Here is an 18,627-nt window from a genome sequence, read left to right on the forward strand (position 1 = left end):
GTAACTCCCAAACCACCGTGCTTGTATCTCCACGGCTCAAAAGAAACTACATCCAAGAATCTCTCATGACCATCTACAGGATTTCCATCCACCTCAATAGTCTCCATCTCCCATCCCACTTCCCCTTCAAACCAACCATGCTTAACCAAACCTCAACCATCCTCACCCCACACCCTCAAGTAAACCCAACCCCTCCTCCCCATCCTCCTATCCACCCTCCCCCTCGCCATATCCTCCCCCTCGCCCCCTCGCCCCCCGCCAAACAACAGAAACACCCTGTCAACACATCCATCCCCCCTTCATAACCACCACCTCATCAATCGCCTCGCCATCCCAGCAACAACATGCACCGACATCGAAGACTTCATATTCGTCTCTCCACGCTTAGTCGTACCTACCTTTATCTCCCTATCCTCTTACCCCTTAACCCCCTCATCTCCCCTATGCCTACCCTTTCCTCCCCTTTCCCTCCCCCTAACCCCCTATCCCTCGCACACCCACTACCCATCACCCCACCATCCCCTCATCTCCCCTATCCTCTCCTTCCCCCAGCCCATCCCTCTCCATCCACTCAACAGCTCATCCCCATCCTCAGCACCGCACTCCCTTTGGTGAGATCATCGAAGAAAATTTAAGTGCTATAGTATGTGAAGTAACGTTTGAGACGAGTCAGCGTTTTATACGTCGGGATTGCGGGTGTGCTAGTTAGTTATCGGCTGATTTTGTGACGGTTGACTCGGTGGGATGCTTTTTCACGGATGATTTTTCGGGGTTTTTTTGTGAGGAGGCTTGTTAGCTTGTTATTTTCTTTCGAATAGTGTTGGGAACTCGGTGGTCTGGTGTGTTTGGGCAGTGCTTCTATAAAATTAGATTATCGCTTGATGTAGAAAAATACTGAAGCCAAGATGAATTTGTGTAAAGGAAATAGATTAAATTAAATAAGACTTCAACCGCAACCGCAGGAGTCTCTTGAGAAAAAACTAAAAAGCAAACCCTCAAATCTAGCTCAACCACGTCTTCTGGTCGTAGGACTCTTTCCCTTTGGCGTAGCCGTGCTAGAACCCGCCGTCGAAGCCGGCAACGCAACCTTTGCCTTTCCACTCCCCTTGACGCTCTTCTTCTCCGGCGCATTCCAATAATAAGCCATCTGCGCTGCCAAAACAGCGTTCAAAATAAACCCGGCGACAAAACCGTAGAGGATGAGTTTATCATCAACCTCTTGTAGAGTCGTGAAAATTCGGGAGAGCGAGCCGAGGAGGTAGTTGAAAACCTAGGCAGATATTAGTCCACATTTAGCCAAATATACCACAACCCGATCTCCTCTATCGTAATCTGACCCTTTTCTCGGTCCACCATAATATTTCGCAAGCGAACTGAACCAAAAGATCACATCACAAGAAAAAGCTATACTCACAGCAAACGCGCTCAACTGCCCCGTCCCACCCTCCCTCCAAACCGCCAAAATCTGCGGAAGTTTACTCGCCACGCCCAGCACGCCCGCACCCGCCTGAAAATACCCCAAAGTAGGCATATCAACCACGTTCGGACTAAACAGCGCATACGCCGCCGCCGCCAGGCCCGCAACAAACACCGCACCCCCCGTCGCCTTCCCGCTATAATTCAGCACCAACACCGCAATAACGACATTCTGCGCCATGATCAGGCCCGTCTCGCCGAACGTGCTGAACGGGAAGCCCTGGCGCACGTTGTAGGCCAGGCCGATGAGGTACGCGGAGGTTTCGAGGAGGTAGGAGAGGAAGGAGATGCCGGAGGCGGATTTGGAGGAGAGGAGTTTGAGGATCTGTGGGATTTTGACGATGGAGGAGGCGGCGATGATGGCGATGCCGAGGCCCTTGGAGACGGCGAGTTTGAGGCAGGCTTGGTTGGTGAGGTCGATGTCCAGGAGGAGGGTTTGGTAGCATGTTTCGCCGATGAGGGAGATGCCGAGGTTGCGGATGGGGGTGGGGAGGTTGGTGGTTAGGGGTTGGAGGGCGCTGCGGAGGGTGTCCATGGTGATGGTGTTTTCTAGATGGAGTTGATGGAAAGGAAAGTTGCGCTGCGTTGGGAGATGGTTTGGAGAGGATGTTGTGAGAGTCAGCCTGGTGAAATTCGCTCCCTTGCTAAGGCGAGGCTCCGAATGACTTCACCTCGCTTGGCATCAGCATGTGTCCTTCACATGAACGACCATCAAATATGTTTTCCCACAGCATGAGAGAATGTCTGCATTAGCTTCGTATAGTATTATGCTCGAGAATATGACAAATTAATCTACAGGCCCAGGGTGCAACCGCAAAGCACGAAACTCCAGCGATGATATTGCTATTCTGCCAGCCAAGCGGTGCAAAAGCTCCTTTCCACGACCAAATCCGTGCTACATGGAGGAGCGATAGATATATCGATTGCCTTTCATCTACTCGTATCCACATGTATTAGATTGTGATGATGGGAGCTGATGGAAGAGCGACTACAGCCAACGATGCCTCGAAATCAGCAACATATCATCCCCCCATATCAAATTCAAAAGCAAGACTCATCGATCTCCATCATCAGCGAAAATCATCATGCCTGCAAAATATTCTCCTCATAAGCACTTCCTTCATATCGCGTCTTCCAAGGTTCTTCGCAGTCATCGTCCGTCATCCTCAGTCCGCAAATCGCTGACTCAAACAGCTCTCCCCGCCTACGTCTTATCCGGATTTTTCTCATCGAATTCCTGTATCTTATCCGTCGAATTCCTCAAATGTACCTCGGGCTCCCAAGTCTAATGATTCTACCTAACCCATTTGACCAGGTACCAGCGCTTGTTGCCCTTCTTTTTCGAGTCCAAGATCTCTTCGACCTCGTACTCAGGCGCTTCACTATTGAGCTCATCATTGAAAACAGTTTCTGGACCGGATCCTTGGGACGATGGTGTAGTTTGTGACTGTGGTGTGGTTAAAGCGATAACCTAGTGTGGAGATGATGAGTGTAAGAACTTACGGGTTTGGTAGGTGTAACGCGTTTCTTTTTGCGCGGGCCTATGAGCTTTGCCATTCCTTTCTTTTTCTCTAAACTATGTCAGTAAAGTTCTAGCCTGCAAGTAGGGAATCTTACAGGTGAGCTCTTCTTAACGCCCGCTCCAGTAACCGTCGTGCCTTTTGTCTTCGCTCCTGCAGCCGTCGCACTTTTCGTCTTTGCAGGTTTTGCTCGACCTTTACTCTTGAGAGGCGATGATGAAGATGCCGCTTTCTCCAAGGCCTTTTTCGCCGCAGCTTTTCTTGCTAAGAGCCGAGGAGGAAGTGTACTTTGATCCAGCACTCGAGAAGATCGACGCGCCATTTTGAAGATTGCTGGTGTTGAGAATGAGATCGACCTACCCACAAATTGTAACGCGCACTAACGCGTTAGTAAGTGCTCATATAGATATTTATAAGACTTGCGATCGGGATGCGAAGATTAGTTGTAGATGTTGAAGTTGAAGTAGAGGTGAATCCCTGCCTGAGGTGGAAGTGAATTAGTTCACCTATGGAAGGGACGACTGTTCAGCCTTGTCCCCAACCCTCACCTCCCGATTTATGTTTGCTTTTCTATTATGTTTGTTTCGTCCAATCTTTAACTTCGAATATGATATAATAAATTTATAAAGTCACCTGTTCACGTGTAATCACTATATAATTTATGGCTATCTCTCCTAGCACGAGGTACTTCCTCTTATTATATCGCTGGACACTTATACCTCACTAGCTACCGTGTGAATATTCAAGTCCTCATCTCTAAATCAGTAAGATTAAGAAAACTTGTTTCTTTTCTCAGAGATCTATATTCCTCTATTAACGATCTATGTTAAGATCGGATACTCTATCAAATTTAGAAAGGCTTCGAAGAATGAAAACAACTCAACTACATTTTGTTACCTCGACAGTAGGTTACTTGACCTAGATATATTCATGAGTTGATCAAGGTAAGGTTATCGGACTTTTGTGTTGAAACCCGCTCACTTTCCCCAGCAGCCACATCTGAAGCTGACATCTCAACAACATTCCAAGACAATTCGAGAATTTAAACATGTTAAATATTTCTCTACTTCGTATTACTCCTCCCCTTCAAAGGCGGTCTCTTCTTCGTCTTCACCTCCACACCCCCATCACCAGTCTTACTCCCACTCAACCCAAACTTCAGATTAAACCTGGTCCCCACCCCCATCGCCTCAAAACACACCCCATCCCTCGAAACATTAAACCCCATCTCCCCAAACCCGCCCGGCGGACCCAACGTCTCCATCATCTCATTCAACGCCGTCTTATCCACCACAACATTCCAATCCAACGTCCGCTGTCCATGCACAGGATCATTAACCTGTCGTCGTTCCAGACTGATTTCCTGGCCGCTGCGTAACACCTGCACCTGTCCGGCCCCAAACCCTTTTCCTTGGATGAAGTCCTGGATCCCTTCGAGCAGTTCCGACGCACGTACTTCGAGTTTCTGGCGTGCTTTGGAGGAGTCACGGGCTAGTTCGTCCCAAAACGGAAGGACGGTCTCGAGGATGAAATTCACAGCCTTGTGAATGAGCCATGTTGCTAACACTTTATACACGAATCGACCAGTCCCAGATCCACCCTCCACATTCGGCGTCGTTGGAAGTTCGCCATTTCCGGATATGACAGTTTGCGAGAATCTCAGAAGCAACCGACATAGAGCGCCCCCCAGCAAAAACGTGATCCAAAATGCCGTCCCAATAATACCCTTCTCAAACGACGTAAGCGGTCGATTCCTCGGATTCGTCTGATGAAAATGTTGTGCCTTGAGCAAAAAAACCTGCACTACCATCATCCAACCAGCTTCCACCAGATGATACACAAAGGAGCCCATTTCCTACCACTCCATCATAACCTTATCCAGTGCAGTCCCAAAAACCAAAAGCGAGAATAAGAGGAATGACAGAGCGAAGTTAATAGAATCAACTCAATGCAAAGCCGAATTTCATATGTAAGATTCTCACCTGCGTGCCTGCGGCACTTCGTCTACATTCTTATACACGACGTTGCGATCTCCAATCGGCATAACACGCTGACCGCCGCAACGGCGTGCGTTTTGCTCCGCCCGTTCCGAGGCCGCGCATACTCGCGCGAATGAAGTGAGATCCACTGTGCGGCACCGGGGCTTTTCTATGGACTCGCGAAGGTTGAGATGATATCAAGGATGTTTCCTTGTGAGGAGTTGGGGATGATTGTGCGAAAATGATGAGTGCAAGTGGGAGTTGCGCCCGATACGGTAAGCGAGTACGGCGGATACGCTGAACGAGTGCGAGGGTGCGAGGGTGCGGGTGTACGAGGTTCGGCATTTGGAGTTGGCGAGGATAACAGGTTCGCTGTTCGCTCAATTGGAGCGGAAATAGGGGAACACTTTGAAGAGTGTGAAGTTTTCTAGATTGAGGTAACTGAAAAGGAGTTTCAATTACGTGCTTTATTTGGGTTCTGGGAGATGGGAGAGTGAATGCTTGATTCACTAAAATGGATTGAAAACTGGTGTTCACTGAAGGGATTTTGGTAAAGAATCTTGTCTCTGGAGGAAATATGCGGAATGCGTGATAGAACAAGCTAGGATCAAATGTAGATTTACAAGAACATAAAAGATACTTGTTCTCTATCGTTACAACAGGACTTTACTTAGGGAATGTATAAGCGAGTCAAGTAAGGTATACATAAGAGTAAAAACATTCCTAACTGGCATTGAAGTAAACTAAATTTATACTACTAGAGTGTCTTTACTTCCTTATTCTTCTTTTACCGCAAGTTGTGATTTATATCTTTATGTTATTGAGTGGTGCTCGGTTATCTCCTATTTTCTAAGCGAGGCTTTGTACCCAGTAATAGTGTTTGTATTGATTTTATTGTGTTACATCTAATGGCATATGTCAAGGTTTTATTGTTCGCAGCTTTCAATGGTGGTAAGCTGATTTTCTTTGTTTAGTTTATTCTTTGCATGTTCTTGACTGTCCAAGAACTCAAACACAGTACCATACACAATTCGAGTCACCTCCAACGTCACGATAGATGTGAGATTAGAGACAGACAAGCACTTGTGACCAGTACATCTACCTGGCTAGGAACGGATTTCCACATGCTAATTAGAATGAATATGCATTGTTTGAGGTTGTAATCAAGACGAATCATCAGTGAAAATGAACTGAATGCCTACTGAATTAAGTCCTCTAAACAAGATGAATTATCGACGCAAACAGTCAAAAGATATCCAACACCTAAACCTGAACGCAAAGATGTATCTGATTTCTTTCCTTCTATTTTTCCGTGGCTGGAGCACCCCCAACCATGAACTCCATCTTCGAAGAGTCCGCCATCCCTGACTGGGACCCCCTCGACGACGACCCAACCTGTCCCATCTGCCTCGAACACTACTCCCACAAACACGTCCGACTCCGCCTCGACACCTGCCAACACTCCCTCTGCCGCGAATGTTTCGCCGAACTCCTCCGCGCCGCCGACACCAAAGACGAAGAACGCCTGATCCGCTGTCCATTCTGCCGCAAATTCATGAACATCACCATCAAATTCGACAACGACATCTTCAAGCACCTAAAGTTACGGACATTGCCACTGGTATTCCATTCTGATTTCGACACGCTTCCGGATCAGACGTTCGCTCTCTATCGGCCCCCAAGTCGAGGATTCTCGCACGCGCTGCCGAACTCGGGGGTTTTTGGGAATGTTGGGTCGAGGGGTGTGCAGTTGCAGGATTTTGCGACTGTGGAGATACGACAGACGGGGAATTTTACGTCGACGATGTTGACGCGCGAGATGAGTGTTCAGTACTGTGATCCGCTGTTTTTGGAGGAGACGAATATCTACGACCATGACATCGAGCCGAGACTGAAGCGCTTGCTGAAGTTGCTTAAACGTGCTGTTCCTATTAAGAAAGGGGTTGGGCCGAGGAAGATTGAGAGAGTGCCGGATTTGCAGGTCGTGTGTTCGTCGAAGGAGAAGCGGAATATTGATGGGTCGCCGACTTGGTACGATGTCACGCTCTCACAGACTTTCGAGTCGATGCGAGGGACCTCGAGAAGTGGAAACGAGGTTGTACTTGCGAGATGGGTGACGGTGGTTAATGAATTCTGCAACTACGGCACGCCGAAAGGAAGGACAAGAGCATCTATGGCTACAGAGCCCTTGGCAAACTGGAAACACTTGTTCCGAGCACAGATGGAGATTCAGCGAGTGATAGCGGCAGCACGTCGGATAGATCATCCATCGAACTTCGAATGGCATTTTGACGCACTACTCACCGATTTCGGGATCATCACCTCAAAAACGCGAATTGCGCTTGATCCGCGAAAGGATTATCTCGACATTCTATACGAGTATGGAAAGTTTACGTACTACCTCTCCCTTGCGAAGCAGCGATTGCCTGGGATCTTGTGTAAAAGATACACGGACTTTGTGAGATTCAAAACTACGAGGAAGTCCCCGTGGCCGGCTGTGGCGAAGTTTGGGGCTATGAAGGGTGGGACTGCTTGGTTTAAGTATGTTGAGCAGGTTATCAGAACGAGCTTTTAGGCGATGGTATGCCAGAGAATAAATTTTTAGTGGGGTAAATATAATATCTAGCTCTTAGGGGCCTGGGAGAGCTTGTATATGTAACCGAAAAAATACTACCTCGATTCACTGTAAATAAATTCCAACCATCCACTCAATTTGGGTCTCAGCTTTCTGCTTCCATGATCTACACCGAACTATTTTACTTTGTTCTATTAGAGTGCATCCTTAAAGACCCGAGTGTCGGAAGATTGAGTGTCCGCTAGCTGTAACCAAAAACTAGTTTTTCTTTTTGGCTGTTGACCGTTGTAATCCCAGCAAGCCCAAAAAAACCATCCATTGTTTCAAGGTCTTATCTTGTAGTCAGCAAGAACATGTGCTGTACACAATAGAATGAATGCTACCTCCTTCAGGTTTCTGATTTTACACATATTTCGTTGTTTTTATGCACAGTGAACTAGCAACCCAATATTTACTAAAACCTCAAGAGCAGATTTTTTAAACGCAAGTTCCTGCAACACTTGCAGTCGCATTCTTGATATACGGCGCCAAAACACTCTTCGAGCACAACGCAGCCTTAACAAACTGTCCAGCCACCGACTCAGCACCCGCCGGGCTCGTGTGCGTGTGATCCACAGGGTAGAAAGCCGTCGTCTTAGCCGCACCCAATGCAATGTATCTATTTGCAACGTATTGACCATGATCAATAAATGAAGAAACCGTCGTCCCAACATTCTTCACGACGATCTTGCAGTAATCTGTGAATCTGCTTGGCGTGTAGGAGCATGTACCTGTCTCGCATACATTGTTTGGCGTTGGTGAGCTGAGGATCACATGTGCTCCCTTTGCAGTCATCAATTTTGCTGCGCGGGTGAGGTATGTTGGATATGTCTGGACGACTACACCTGCTGGTGTGGTGCAAGTCTCAGATCCGGAGCCCCCACAATCTGTTCTTCCATTGTCTGTGGTGGATAGTGACCCTCCGTCATTGTGGCCAAATTCGATGATAACAATGTCTCCAGAAACAACTTTTGCTGCAAGTGCAGTAAAGCGTCCTTCATCCGTATATGAACGTGCGGATCTCCCTCCAATAGCGGCGTTGACGACTGTTACTCCTTTGAGAGAGTATGGGAGGTATACACCCCAGCCTCGTTGCCGTTAGTTAAGAAAACAAGAAGTTAGGACTTTGTAAGCATACCTTCAGTTTGAGCACCACCGCCACCTTTCGCCATAGTCGAATCGCCTGCTAAGTAGACTGTCGGCGTTGCACGTGCTTCCAGTCTCTCATCGGTAGGAGCAGCGGCTGCAACGGTGGCCAAAGCCAAGATTGAAGAGGTAAATGGAGGCTTCATAGTTTTCTATGAATGAGTTTTGCGTTGAATGACTGGGAAAGAAGAATTTGCTGTAGTATTTACTGAATTGAGATACTAAAACAAGGCAAAACTATCGCAATGCAAAACGGAAGACACAGAAATATTAATATATACATACCAATGCACAATCAAAAAGAGACAATGGAAGAATTAAACCACCCACAAGATCCATCGTGACACTTTAACCCGAAACCACCTCATCACCTGTTTCTTCCATCTTCAAAAAAAACCACCTCTTCATCCCCACCAATAAACACCCATAATATCCGTCGATCAAAGCATGTCGGTGCGTACCTTAATATGTACTGTACCTTATAACCACCGTCATATAGCAAATGGCGGAGAAGTGGATATTCCGGCGGCTGAAAGGATGGCAGATGAAATGCTTATTGGCGGAATTTAAGAAAGCTTGGCTGTTGCTTTTGAGATTGAGTTGAGATGAGGGGTCTTGGGCTTCGGTATTTGTGAGCGATTAGTGCCTTTGGGGATGTACCGGTGCGGGGAGGTCGGGGATAGGAACGTTGATGGGGATTTGCTCGTGAAGTTGTCGAATCTTGAATTGGAAGGAGGAAGATGATGGGCGGAGCGGACCCGGGAGATCTTCGGGTCTTTGCTCCGGGAATTGTCTCGATGAAATTATGAAATTTTCCATACGAAATGTTTCATCCTCTGCACATTATTCTCCAAGAGATGTTTGCAAGCACTTTATTTCATTGTACGTATTGCTTATCACGCGTTTTCTTACAATTAAGTCCAGCCGACTAGTTCTTCAAAGCTGTCTGGATGAATTCTCAAACAGATTTCGAAAATTCCAACTATTGTCAACACTTCCAGATTCCATGCGTTTTGGAAGTCCGTCCATAGACGCTTTGTTGTCGATGACAATTGCTCATTTGGTTCAGAGATTGCTGTATCATTCGTCTAGGAGCAGATCTTCTCGTTATTTGCAGGCTCGACTGTCGTGACTTTACAATTACGCATGACTTCAACTTGAAAAAGTTCGCCGAAACATGCAGATGACATGACGATTCTGGATAAAAGCAAACCATTTCTAGATTCCCAAAACATCAGCAGACATTGAAGAGTACAAGTCGTATTTCAGATTCGAAGGTACAGAAAACTATTCCTATCGTTAACGAACGCTCGAGCGAAACCACGGAGTGTCAGCCGGATGCGGGATTTGCATCATGAATCTTTCGCATTTTATGAGCAATGACTTCTTTTCGAGAGGATTAGTTTGCGTAGGTATCGCTGGAAGTCCACGGGGAAGCAATTAATCCATTGTTGATCCGTGATGGAGACGACCTGTACAAAAATACCTAATCAGTGTCTCCTTCCACCAACTAAGTCAGCACCCCTCAATCATTTCTATAATAAATCCACTCTTGGATAGAAGCTCCGAGTCGCAACGTTGTAAAAGTTTGTTCCATGAATATCTGCTTCATATGCAGTGGGACTCTATTGCGAAGAAACCTGTGAGTCTTCATGGCAGGAGTTGGAACATACAAGTCGGCTCATGAAGCAAAATTACATGCTTACTTGCTGAATCCGACTCAATACACAGTTAAGTACTAGCTGGTGTCTTTTTTGTTGGTAATCAGACTTTTTTACACTTCAAGGCAAGTCTCCACTCCACGCCCTTCAAGTGGGGTTATTTTGTTGTTGATCGAGAAGTGCCCTAATAATTATCAAGTTTATTTTCATCAAGTGCTGTAAAGACCTTGGACAAAGAGTACTCTAGGTGGCAGCAGTATTTTGCACAAAAGAAAATTGATTATCGAATCTCCAAAAACAGAAAAGGTTGTCGGTGCGCATTAATTGGTCGCAAAAGGCTTGACCCCCATTCTGAGTCACAGCAACTTTACCTGCATTCCGCGAAGTCAAGACAATCCTCAAAGATCATTTTCGAATAATCTATTGTCTTTGTACTGCGCATCATCTCAGTCATTGTCTATTGTGTCACCACAACTTATTCCTGGACACTAGACTCTCAATTCTCTAGCTTTCATCGCAGCGAGCCATTATGCTTTCCACGCGAGGTCAAAAGAATGCGAGATCCGATGCGATGGCGAGTTACAACAACAAACAGAAAGAGCCATATCATAAAGCAACCAACCCTACAGGCGAAGTTAACTTTGCCAATGCAGTCAATGTCAGTAAGAGTGGAAGAAACCATTTAAGAAATGGACAGCTAACACGAGATGTAGTATCTCATAAAAGATGACATTATGAATTTCATGCGCGAGCAGAAGGTCAGTTTCCTACTCCTAAACAAAGTGTAGAGTGCTGAATTATGGAATCAGAATTTGATCGAGCCAGTACATCTCACCTACAATGACGGACCAGCTGGAAGTTTCCGTCTTCGCAACGCAATGGCCACACATATCAACGAAACATTTAATCCTACCTTTGAAGTCACGAGCGAGCATGTTACTTTCGCCCCTGGGATTACAGCGTTGAACGAGATGGTTGCGAAGAATTTGGCGGATGATGGTGATGCGTGGTTGTTGGGTATGCCTTGTTATGGGGCTTTCAATTATGATCTGAAGATGACAACCGGGTAAGTGAGATGGACAAGTCGAGCTGTTCGGAAAATTGATGCTGCCTAGATGTGATATTGTGCATGTAACTTTTGGGGAAGTCGATCAGTTTGGTTTGTGTGCTGTTGAAAAGTATGAGGCAGCTTTGATCTCCGCGCGAAAGGCAGGCTCTAGGGTCAAGGGACTAGTACTTTGCAATCCGCATAATCCTCTAGGTAGGTACATTCAAGATGTACGACTTGCCAACATATTAAACGCTGATAGGACACTGCTACCCGGTTGAAACACTCAAGGCGTTATTGAAGTTTTGCGATAAGCACAAACTTCATCTTATAAGTGACGAGATATATGCCTTGTCTGTTTTCAAGACAACCGACGCTGTACAGCCTGCTCCCTTTACGTCAGTGCTGTCAATTGATCCAACGGATCTGATTGATGCGAATTATGTTCACGCTTTGTACGGCATGTCGAAAGTACTGAGTCCAGATGTTGATTTCTTATCCATAACATAGAGCTGACGGATTTCATGAAACAGGATTTCGGTGCACCTGGTCTAAGATTGGGATGTCTTATTACGAGAAACCAAGAGTTGACAAATGCTACGCGTGCTATAGGGTAAGTCTCTTGTCATTCTCGCCATTGACTAATCCTCAGCACCAACAGACGGTTTCATTGGCCCTCTGAAATGTCGTCTGCAGTGACCATACGAATCTTAGAGGACCGAACCTTCGCAACCGAGCTTTTGGAAAGAGGCAGGAAAATGCTAGCAGAGAGTTATGCGTTAGCCACAGATATTCTCAATAACGCAGGCATCAAGTATTACAAAGGAGGGTGAGTATGTCATAAATCTTCTTCGAAGATCCACACTGACCCCTGCAAAGAAACGCAGGATTGTTCATCTGGATGGATCTTTCTCCATTTCTGGGTACTCCAACCAAAGAAAAAGACGGATGGGCTCTTGAGAAGGACTTGAATACCCGTCTTTCAAAAGCCGGCGTGCTTATGTCGAGTGGTGCTCCGTATCACAATGAGACACCAGGATGGTTCCGTTTGGTATTCTCGCGGGAGAAGGATTTGGTGGAGGAAGGATTGAGGAGGTGAGTGCCGCACTACCAGATTTTCAAATCAATTAGCTGACCTCCATAGGGTGATTGAGGTAGTTAAAGACATGAAGAATACCTCATCGGGTGTTATGAGGCTAGACTTGGAGTTTGAAGTCTGAAATTGTGTTCCAGGGGTCTCAAAAACGCTAGTTCCCCTACCCGGTTTCTAATGCGCCTCGACCTGTTTGAGGATGATTATATTGCACTTATCATATGGAATTTATACCGTTCTACGCACATTCGTGTTCTTGAGGCAGTAGTTTGATGAAAGCTGCGGGGAATTGATCTCCCTGCCGATTTCACCATATTCCCCACGTATTCGCAATTCCCAAATTTGATCTACCTTTTATTTCACATCATTCATCAAATATATCTCGCCTCCACGAACATCGATGTTTTTGATACACATTACCACGAAGACCTTTGTGTTTATCGCCAGTCTCAAAGTTGAACAGCGACAAATATATCGAACACAATATCCAGCAGGCCTCATCCCTAGCACAAAGTCCACTACTAAATCCATCCGTCTCAAGATATTTGGCCTGCTGAGACATCACAGAATATTAGAAAAGAGATTTGAGCTCAAAGATGTGAAAGCGATCAAATTTCACGAGAGGTTAGGCGCGTTCATCTGCAAATTCATGTCATGCTCGACCAAGTGTTCAAATTTAATTCAGAGATGTACACCGGATTAAGTTTGACTCTCCACATAATTTGTTTTTCAGTTCATAAATACATGCACCTCAGTCTGACTATATACAGAATCGCCAATACTCTTACTTTGTAGAGTAAGTCGAGTCGATCTCTCCCCATTTCACCTGGCTGAAGACCACTGAAGGATCAGGTTGGATCTGTTTGATCACCTCTGGATTTCCCTCAGTGGCGTTACATGGCCCAGTGTTACCACTGTCTAGCCAGTTCATAAATCCTCCAACATCCCACCACACACTGAAAATCAAAACCATTCCTCGGCTCAACGCTTCACCCATCCCAGGAATACCACCGAGTTTCATGAAGGTTCCTCCACCAGGTCTTGAGCAGTATGCGTCGTTCAATTCATCAAAAGCCACGGAATCATCAACCATCAGAGCAGCATTCTGAATGACCTTACCATCTTGGACATAGAGACGGCGGATCGCATACAGGGTTCCGTTCTCGTTTGCTGGGAATTGCGTCGTAACGGTGAAAGGTCTGCTTGTATCGACCTTTAGTCCTGGACCGTAATAGTCCTTGTTGCCAAGTGCATATGGATTATAACTGCAACCCCATTTATCGCACACGCCGTCGAACTCGCACTCAGCTCCACTGCATTTGTACAAACTGGTCTGGTTGCAAGTGTGTGGTGCGATGGATGTGGCTGCAAGATTCGCTTCCCAGATATCCATCTCGTTGCAACACAGACCTTGTGCTTTGAGGTTTGCCTACATATCATCAGCTTATTATCGTATGCTCATTGATGGCTTAACATACCACTCCGTTCACAAATGGCTTGCCATAACATTGTGCATCACAGTATCCTGTTCCACTAATTTGGAGTGTTAGAACTGCACAAACCAGGTTGCTGCTTGTGTCGCATGAACGAATGACTTACTATGCAGCACCACCGGTGTTTAATTCACTCTTTCCACCATCCGCCTCCATCTCACTCAGATAGAGTGCACCATTCATCCCACATGGTAACTTGCTCATATCAACATCAAACGAAAGCTCCCCTCCAGTCAACTTGAGCATATCGTATTTCTCCCCCGCCTCATCCAAGAGGTAAACTCTTGGGCTTACTGTCCTACCATCAAGCAATTGTTTTAGCAACAAACTTGAACCGTCAGTCGAGACACCATATTTGGTATAATCACTGATACCCTCCATGATGCAGTTTTGTGCACATGTCGCTTCGTCTGGACAAACTGTTGCATTTGGTGGACCATCTCCATCCCCACAATTCAATGTTGGATTGTCTTTCTGATAGATCGGATGCGTCATTGAGTCCAAAACCAACTGACTATTTTTTGCAACACAACCACCAGCTTTCGTACATTCCCATGTCTGAAGCTTTGGATGCACTTCTGGTGTTGTTCCAGGAGTTTGGGCTATCGCTAGACCCAACAACGCAGCGAGAATAGGGAGTGAGCGTGACATATCGATTGATACCCAGAGAAGATAGTTTTGCATTTCAAAAACTCAAAACAGAGGAAATCCCTCCTCAAATACCCCAAATCTTCAAATCTCCCATGACGATCCGGACATGCACACTCCGACCCAATTCACCTCACGGCCCGACCAGCCTCTCCAACCATCATCTGATTCGCAAAAGCTGTTCCCACGAAATTCTGTAACTGGGGTACGGCGGGGAACTTCCCTCGGCTCGACTCCATTTATCCAGAGTTTCTGGGGAGAGGCTCGGCAGTTTTAATATAATCTGGGGTTTCCAAGGGGGGTAAAATGCTCGGGTTCGCGTGGCGGCTATTTTGGTAGAGTGGATTCGAGGGTGCGATTCGGAATGCATCCGTGAGGTGGCTTGGGTTTTGGTCACGATCGAGTGGGATGTATCTTTGGGTGCGCTTATACGAGTGGTGTAGTGAATATCTACAAGGAATTATCCCCCGCCATCGTCCCCTTGTGGCGTTAAATTTGATTGCCCAAGACAATCGATTTAGCTTTGCGTTTTCATCTATTTCCCACCAAGTCACTTTCGCTTCGTACTTTCGACTTATTTTTGAAAATTTTCTGGAGTATTAACGATACTTGAGATTGAGTTACTCGCTTATCGTTGCTCTTGGGAAAGAACATATTAGATTGAGCCGAATAACTTATTACATGGGACCATTCAATCTTAACAAAGGTTATAAAGGGCAGCCTCAGAACCATTGCTCTAATTATATAAGACGTATAACATGTTACCTATTGATTGCATGGGGGGTCAGTATTAATCAATCCACCGTGTTCGCTCATCTTAAGAGATCTATAGAAGAAATAAAATACGAAACTTTAGCCGGAAAACTGCATTAGAAAATACATAGGGAGTATCACATATCTTCCTAAAATATCCACACCCACACACTCTTTCTGGAGAATAGATAATTTTGGTGTTTTGTGTCAATGTCCTTTGAATATATTGTTAAATAATGCGTAACAGCAACTATTTCTCTCCCGTTTAGCCTCAACTTTAGAGAAATGTATCATGGTTGATTTATAAAGTCTAACATACTAGTGTTCGTTGACGAATTCGTTTGGCTAATTACATAGTTAGTGAATAAACAATCTGGGTTCACTAGCTATAGTTTTTCTACTACGACGACATTTCTCATCCACTACCAGCTAATGAGATAAACGTTATATACATCAATCGGATACCTGTCTTCTGAATGGCTTTTAAATTGGTACACTTCACTTACATGTGCACACGAGAGATCATTTGACATAAGATGGAATTAAAACATTGTATTGTCTAAGAACTTTTAAGAACGGGATGAAAGAGGTGAGTTGCCATTTGCTTCTAATCAGAAATTAAAAGGGTAACAGCAAAACTATCGATAGCTACGAGTACATAGTATCCACCAGTAACTCCAAACTACTCGCGAATTACTTTCTCAAAGAAAAGAGCTCATATGATTAACCACTAAGGCCCATCTTATTACCGTCTCCCTCCTCAATCATCTTATAAGATTACTCCCTGTCTTGAAATTTAAGCACACTTCTTATTAAAACACCTGCACTACAAAGTGTACGAATCTGCATCCAAAACTAATTCAAAAGAAGAGAGACCTGTTCGATGGTTCTCTACTCTATAACAGACTCCCTATATCCACATCAACTATGAAAACCCCCTCTCCCCCATCCACCGTTAAACTTCAAACCTTGAAGACATCGAAATAACTAGTCGCACCCAACTGCCTAACAACGCCCCCACCAGGAATGAAAACACCATTCCCGACCCCAACCCCCGCCGTCCCATGCCGCGGGACCCTCATCGGCGTCATCTTCGTCCAAACATCCCTCTTCGTATCATACGCCTCCGTCTGATTGAAGACCCCACTAACAGCATCCACGTTCCCCTCGCCGCCAACCGCAACAATCACATCCCCCACAACACCAACCGCCAGTCCACCTTTACGCGTAGGCATGCGCGCCTTTCTGGTCTTCCAAATGAGCGGGGAGCACGTAACGTCGAGCGCGAAGACTGTATCCCTCATGCCCTCAGGTGTGCCGTTGATGCGACCGCCCACGACGTAGAAGACGCCATCGATAAGCGCGCCACCTGCGTGATCTCGTTTCTCCGGGAGTGGAGGCAGAGAGGTCCAGGCTCCCGTTCTGGTGTTATACGAAGACGTGATATCGAGTGTTTCCTGGCCTTCGATGCCGAGCCGCGAGAGGCCGCCCCCGACGTATATAGTATCGCCGTGAACGCCCACGGCCGCAGCGCCACGAGCGGTGCCGATAGGCATGTTACCGAGTGATTTCCAGGTGTGTGTGGCGGGGTTGTAGACGTAGCAGTCGCCTGCTGCGAGCCAGTTTGGCCATTGGCCTGGACCGACTGCTAGGCCTCCTAAGACGTAGATTTTACCGTTGACGACGGCGGTGTTGGGGTGATTGAGGGCTTTGGGGAGAGGGGCTTCGAGGGTCCATGTTTGGTGGGGGATGGAGTAGGATTGCACGATGGGGGTGGTTGGATCGGCTGTGGAGTTGGCGATTGGTGCTATGCCGCCTACTATGTAGATTGTGTTGCCAATTGCTACGGTAGAGTGTTCTTGTCGGTCGAAGAGGGTGATGTTGGGGAGTTGTGTCCATGTTCCTCCTGATCTTGGAGGGGCGATGGTACCAGCTGTGATAGATCCAGCAAAGACGACGAGAAGGGCTGTTGTTAATTTCATTTTGACTGTTGTGCTGAGGTCTTTTTGAATCTCAAGGTGGAATGGAACTGGCAGATATTTTCCTGGACATTGTCGACGCCTTATATAACAATTCCACTGTCCTTCGCAGTAATGTTTTGAAGTGCATGTCGACCTCCAATAATCGTCATGTTCCTCTTTCGATCGAGACGCGAAGCTCTAGGGCTGAAAGTCAGACTGCGCCGCGTCGGCGCACAAGCGAAGCCCCAAATGTTACTATCCAAAAGTCCATTGTCCGAACCATGTCGATAATTTTTACTCTCTTTTGAAAATTGAGTGGACAGGAGCTGTTATTTGTACCAGATTAAAGACAAATCCGGATGCCCGAAGGCGCGAGCGTTCAATTGAAAGGCCGAAGTTGAGAGCGAAGAGCGAGCAAGTCTTGATCGAGCGTGGCGTAGGCAGTTTTTGGCAAAAGATCTGCTACATGATCTTTTGTTGAATGGACAATAACAGTATCTAGAATGCACGGGGGAGATCTTATTCAGGCACCAAAGTTACGCCTCGTAGTAGCTTGCCTCGTATTTCCCTTTTCTCGTTCATAGCCTTCTTTGCAGCCAAGTGCATGGATTCCCGTTAACCAAAGGAACCTATTCATTCCGATGTCCAAATAGACAGCGGATATAGAACAAAACTCGGATGTAGAACATGTTGTTAGATGAATGTCAAGTAGCGATTCCAAGTGTACGATCATGCATCTCACAGACAGACTATGAAACATAAGTCTGACGAACAAATGCACACCAACTCCGAAATTGACTGGAGTAATATTTTCGCCACTTGGACTGATGCGTTTGGGGGTTTAGACATCGATGGTATATTTGAACGTATTTTGGCAAACGAGGACGAAGCCGGCACCGATGTAACCAGCGCCAATAACACTCACGGCAGAGCACATCGACACCAGCGTCTCACCAAAACGAAACGCCCACCTGAGATAAAGACAGCTCAAGCGCAGTAGGCAAGCACCTTGTTCACCTCTTTGCGAGCTTGTTCGAGGCTTATCTAGTGGCTTGAAATAAAATGGTGCGAGTATATCCTGAATGGCAACGAATTTGCCTAGAACAGGACTAGAAATACGAAGGCCGAGCGTATACGCCTATGGCCGAGGTATACATGTTGCCTTTGGGCGATATTGGTTACGGAAACTCTAGTATTTCTGGTGAGCATTAGAATAGCTTATTAAGCTTTCACTC

General features: G+C 46.2%; 9 protein-coding genes across 9 annotated transcripts; 3 read left to right on the forward strand and 6 right to left on the reverse strand.

The window, feature by feature from the left end:
* Positions 1 to 1,006: 1,006 nt before the first annotated feature.
* On the reverse strand, positions 1,007 to 2,011 carry GLAREA_13010 (uncharacterized protein; the record flags this gene model as incomplete). Its single annotated transcript, XM_008084489.1, has 2 exons — positions 1,007 to 1,270; positions 1,415 to 2,011. 2 exons carry the CDS (start codon positions 2,009 to 2,011, stop codon positions 1,007 to 1,009), a joined length of 861 nt encoding a protein of 286 aa, XP_008082680.1.
* A 759-nt stretch (positions 2,012 to 2,770) lies between these two features.
* Positions 2,771 to 3,318, reverse strand: GLAREA_13011 (Chromo; the record flags this gene model as incomplete). Its single annotated transcript, XM_008084490.1, has 3 exons — positions 2,771 to 2,923; positions 2,980 to 3,045; positions 3,094 to 3,318. 3 exons carry the CDS (start codon positions 3,316 to 3,318, stop codon positions 2,771 to 2,773), a joined length of 444 nt encoding a protein of 147 aa, XP_008082681.1.
* A 741-nt stretch (positions 3,319 to 4,059) lies between these two features.
* GLAREA_13012 (uncharacterized protein) lies at positions 4,060 to 4,848 on the reverse strand (the record flags this gene model as incomplete). The annotated part of the gene is made up of 1 exon (XM_008084491.1): positions 4,060 to 4,848. The coding sequence occupies one exon, from the start codon at positions 4,846 to 4,848 to the stop codon at positions 4,060 to 4,062; it is 789 nt and encodes a 262-aa protein (XP_008082682.1).
* A 1,460-nt stretch (positions 4,849 to 6,308) lies between these two features.
* On the forward strand, positions 6,309 to 7,550 carry GLAREA_13013 (RING/U-box; the record flags this gene model as incomplete). Its single annotated transcript, XM_008084492.1, has 1 exon — positions 6,309 to 7,550. The coding sequence occupies one exon, from the start codon at positions 6,309 to 6,311 to the stop codon at positions 7,548 to 7,550; it is 1,242 nt and encodes a 413-aa protein (XP_008082683.1).
* A 477-nt stretch (positions 7,551 to 8,027) lies between these two features.
* Positions 8,028 to 8,881, reverse strand: GLAREA_13014 (SGNH hydrolase; the record flags this gene model as incomplete). The annotated part of the gene is made up of 2 exons (XM_008084493.1): positions 8,028 to 8,677; positions 8,728 to 8,881. The coding sequence occupies 2 exons, from the start codon at positions 8,879 to 8,881 to the stop codon at positions 8,028 to 8,030; spliced, it is 804 nt and encodes a 267-aa protein (XP_008082684.1).
* Positions 8,882 to 10,925: 2,044 nt separating this feature from the next.
* GLAREA_13015 (PLP-dependent transferase) lies at positions 10,926 to 12,664 on the forward strand (the record flags this gene model as incomplete). Its single annotated transcript, XM_008084494.1, has 9 exons — positions 10,926 to 11,054; positions 11,110 to 11,154; positions 11,206 to 11,462; positions 11,512 to 11,657; positions 11,707 to 11,915; positions 11,978 to 12,057; positions 12,106 to 12,273; positions 12,324 to 12,539; positions 12,589 to 12,664. 9 exons carry the CDS (start codon positions 10,926 to 10,928, stop codon positions 12,662 to 12,664), a joined length of 1,326 nt encoding a protein of 441 aa, XP_008082685.1.
* Positions 12,665 to 13,321: 657 nt separating this feature from the next.
* Positions 13,322 to 14,681, reverse strand: GLAREA_13016 (Concanavalin A-like lectins/glucanase; the record flags this gene model as incomplete). Its single annotated transcript, XM_008084495.1, has 3 exons — positions 13,322 to 13,966; positions 14,016 to 14,070; positions 14,137 to 14,681. 3 exons carry the CDS (start codon positions 14,679 to 14,681, stop codon positions 13,322 to 13,324), a joined length of 1,245 nt encoding a protein of 414 aa, XP_008082686.1.
* A 1,712-nt stretch (positions 14,682 to 16,393) lies between these two features.
* GLAREA_13017 (Kelch motif) lies at positions 16,394 to 17,413 on the reverse strand (the record flags this gene model as incomplete). Its single annotated transcript, XM_008084496.1, has 1 exon — positions 16,394 to 17,413. The coding sequence occupies one exon, from the start codon at positions 17,411 to 17,413 to the stop codon at positions 16,394 to 16,396; it is 1,020 nt and encodes a 339-aa protein (XP_008082687.1).
* A 754-nt stretch (positions 17,414 to 18,167) lies between these two features.
* On the forward strand, positions 18,168 to 18,392 carry GLAREA_13018 (uncharacterized protein; the record flags this gene model as incomplete). The annotated part of the gene is made up of 1 exon (XM_008084497.1): positions 18,168 to 18,392. The coding sequence occupies one exon, from the start codon at positions 18,168 to 18,170 to the stop codon at positions 18,390 to 18,392; it is 225 nt and encodes a 74-aa protein (XP_008082688.1).
* Positions 18,393 to 18,627: the final 235 nt, after the last annotated feature.

Source organism: Glarea lozoyensis (genome assembly GCF_000409485.1).
Source record: "Glarea lozoyensis ATCC 20868 chromosome Unknown GLAREA20, whole genome shotgun sequence".
NCBI lineage: Eukaryota > Fungi > Ascomycota > Leotiomycetes > Helotiales > Helotiaceae > Glarea > Glarea lozoyensis.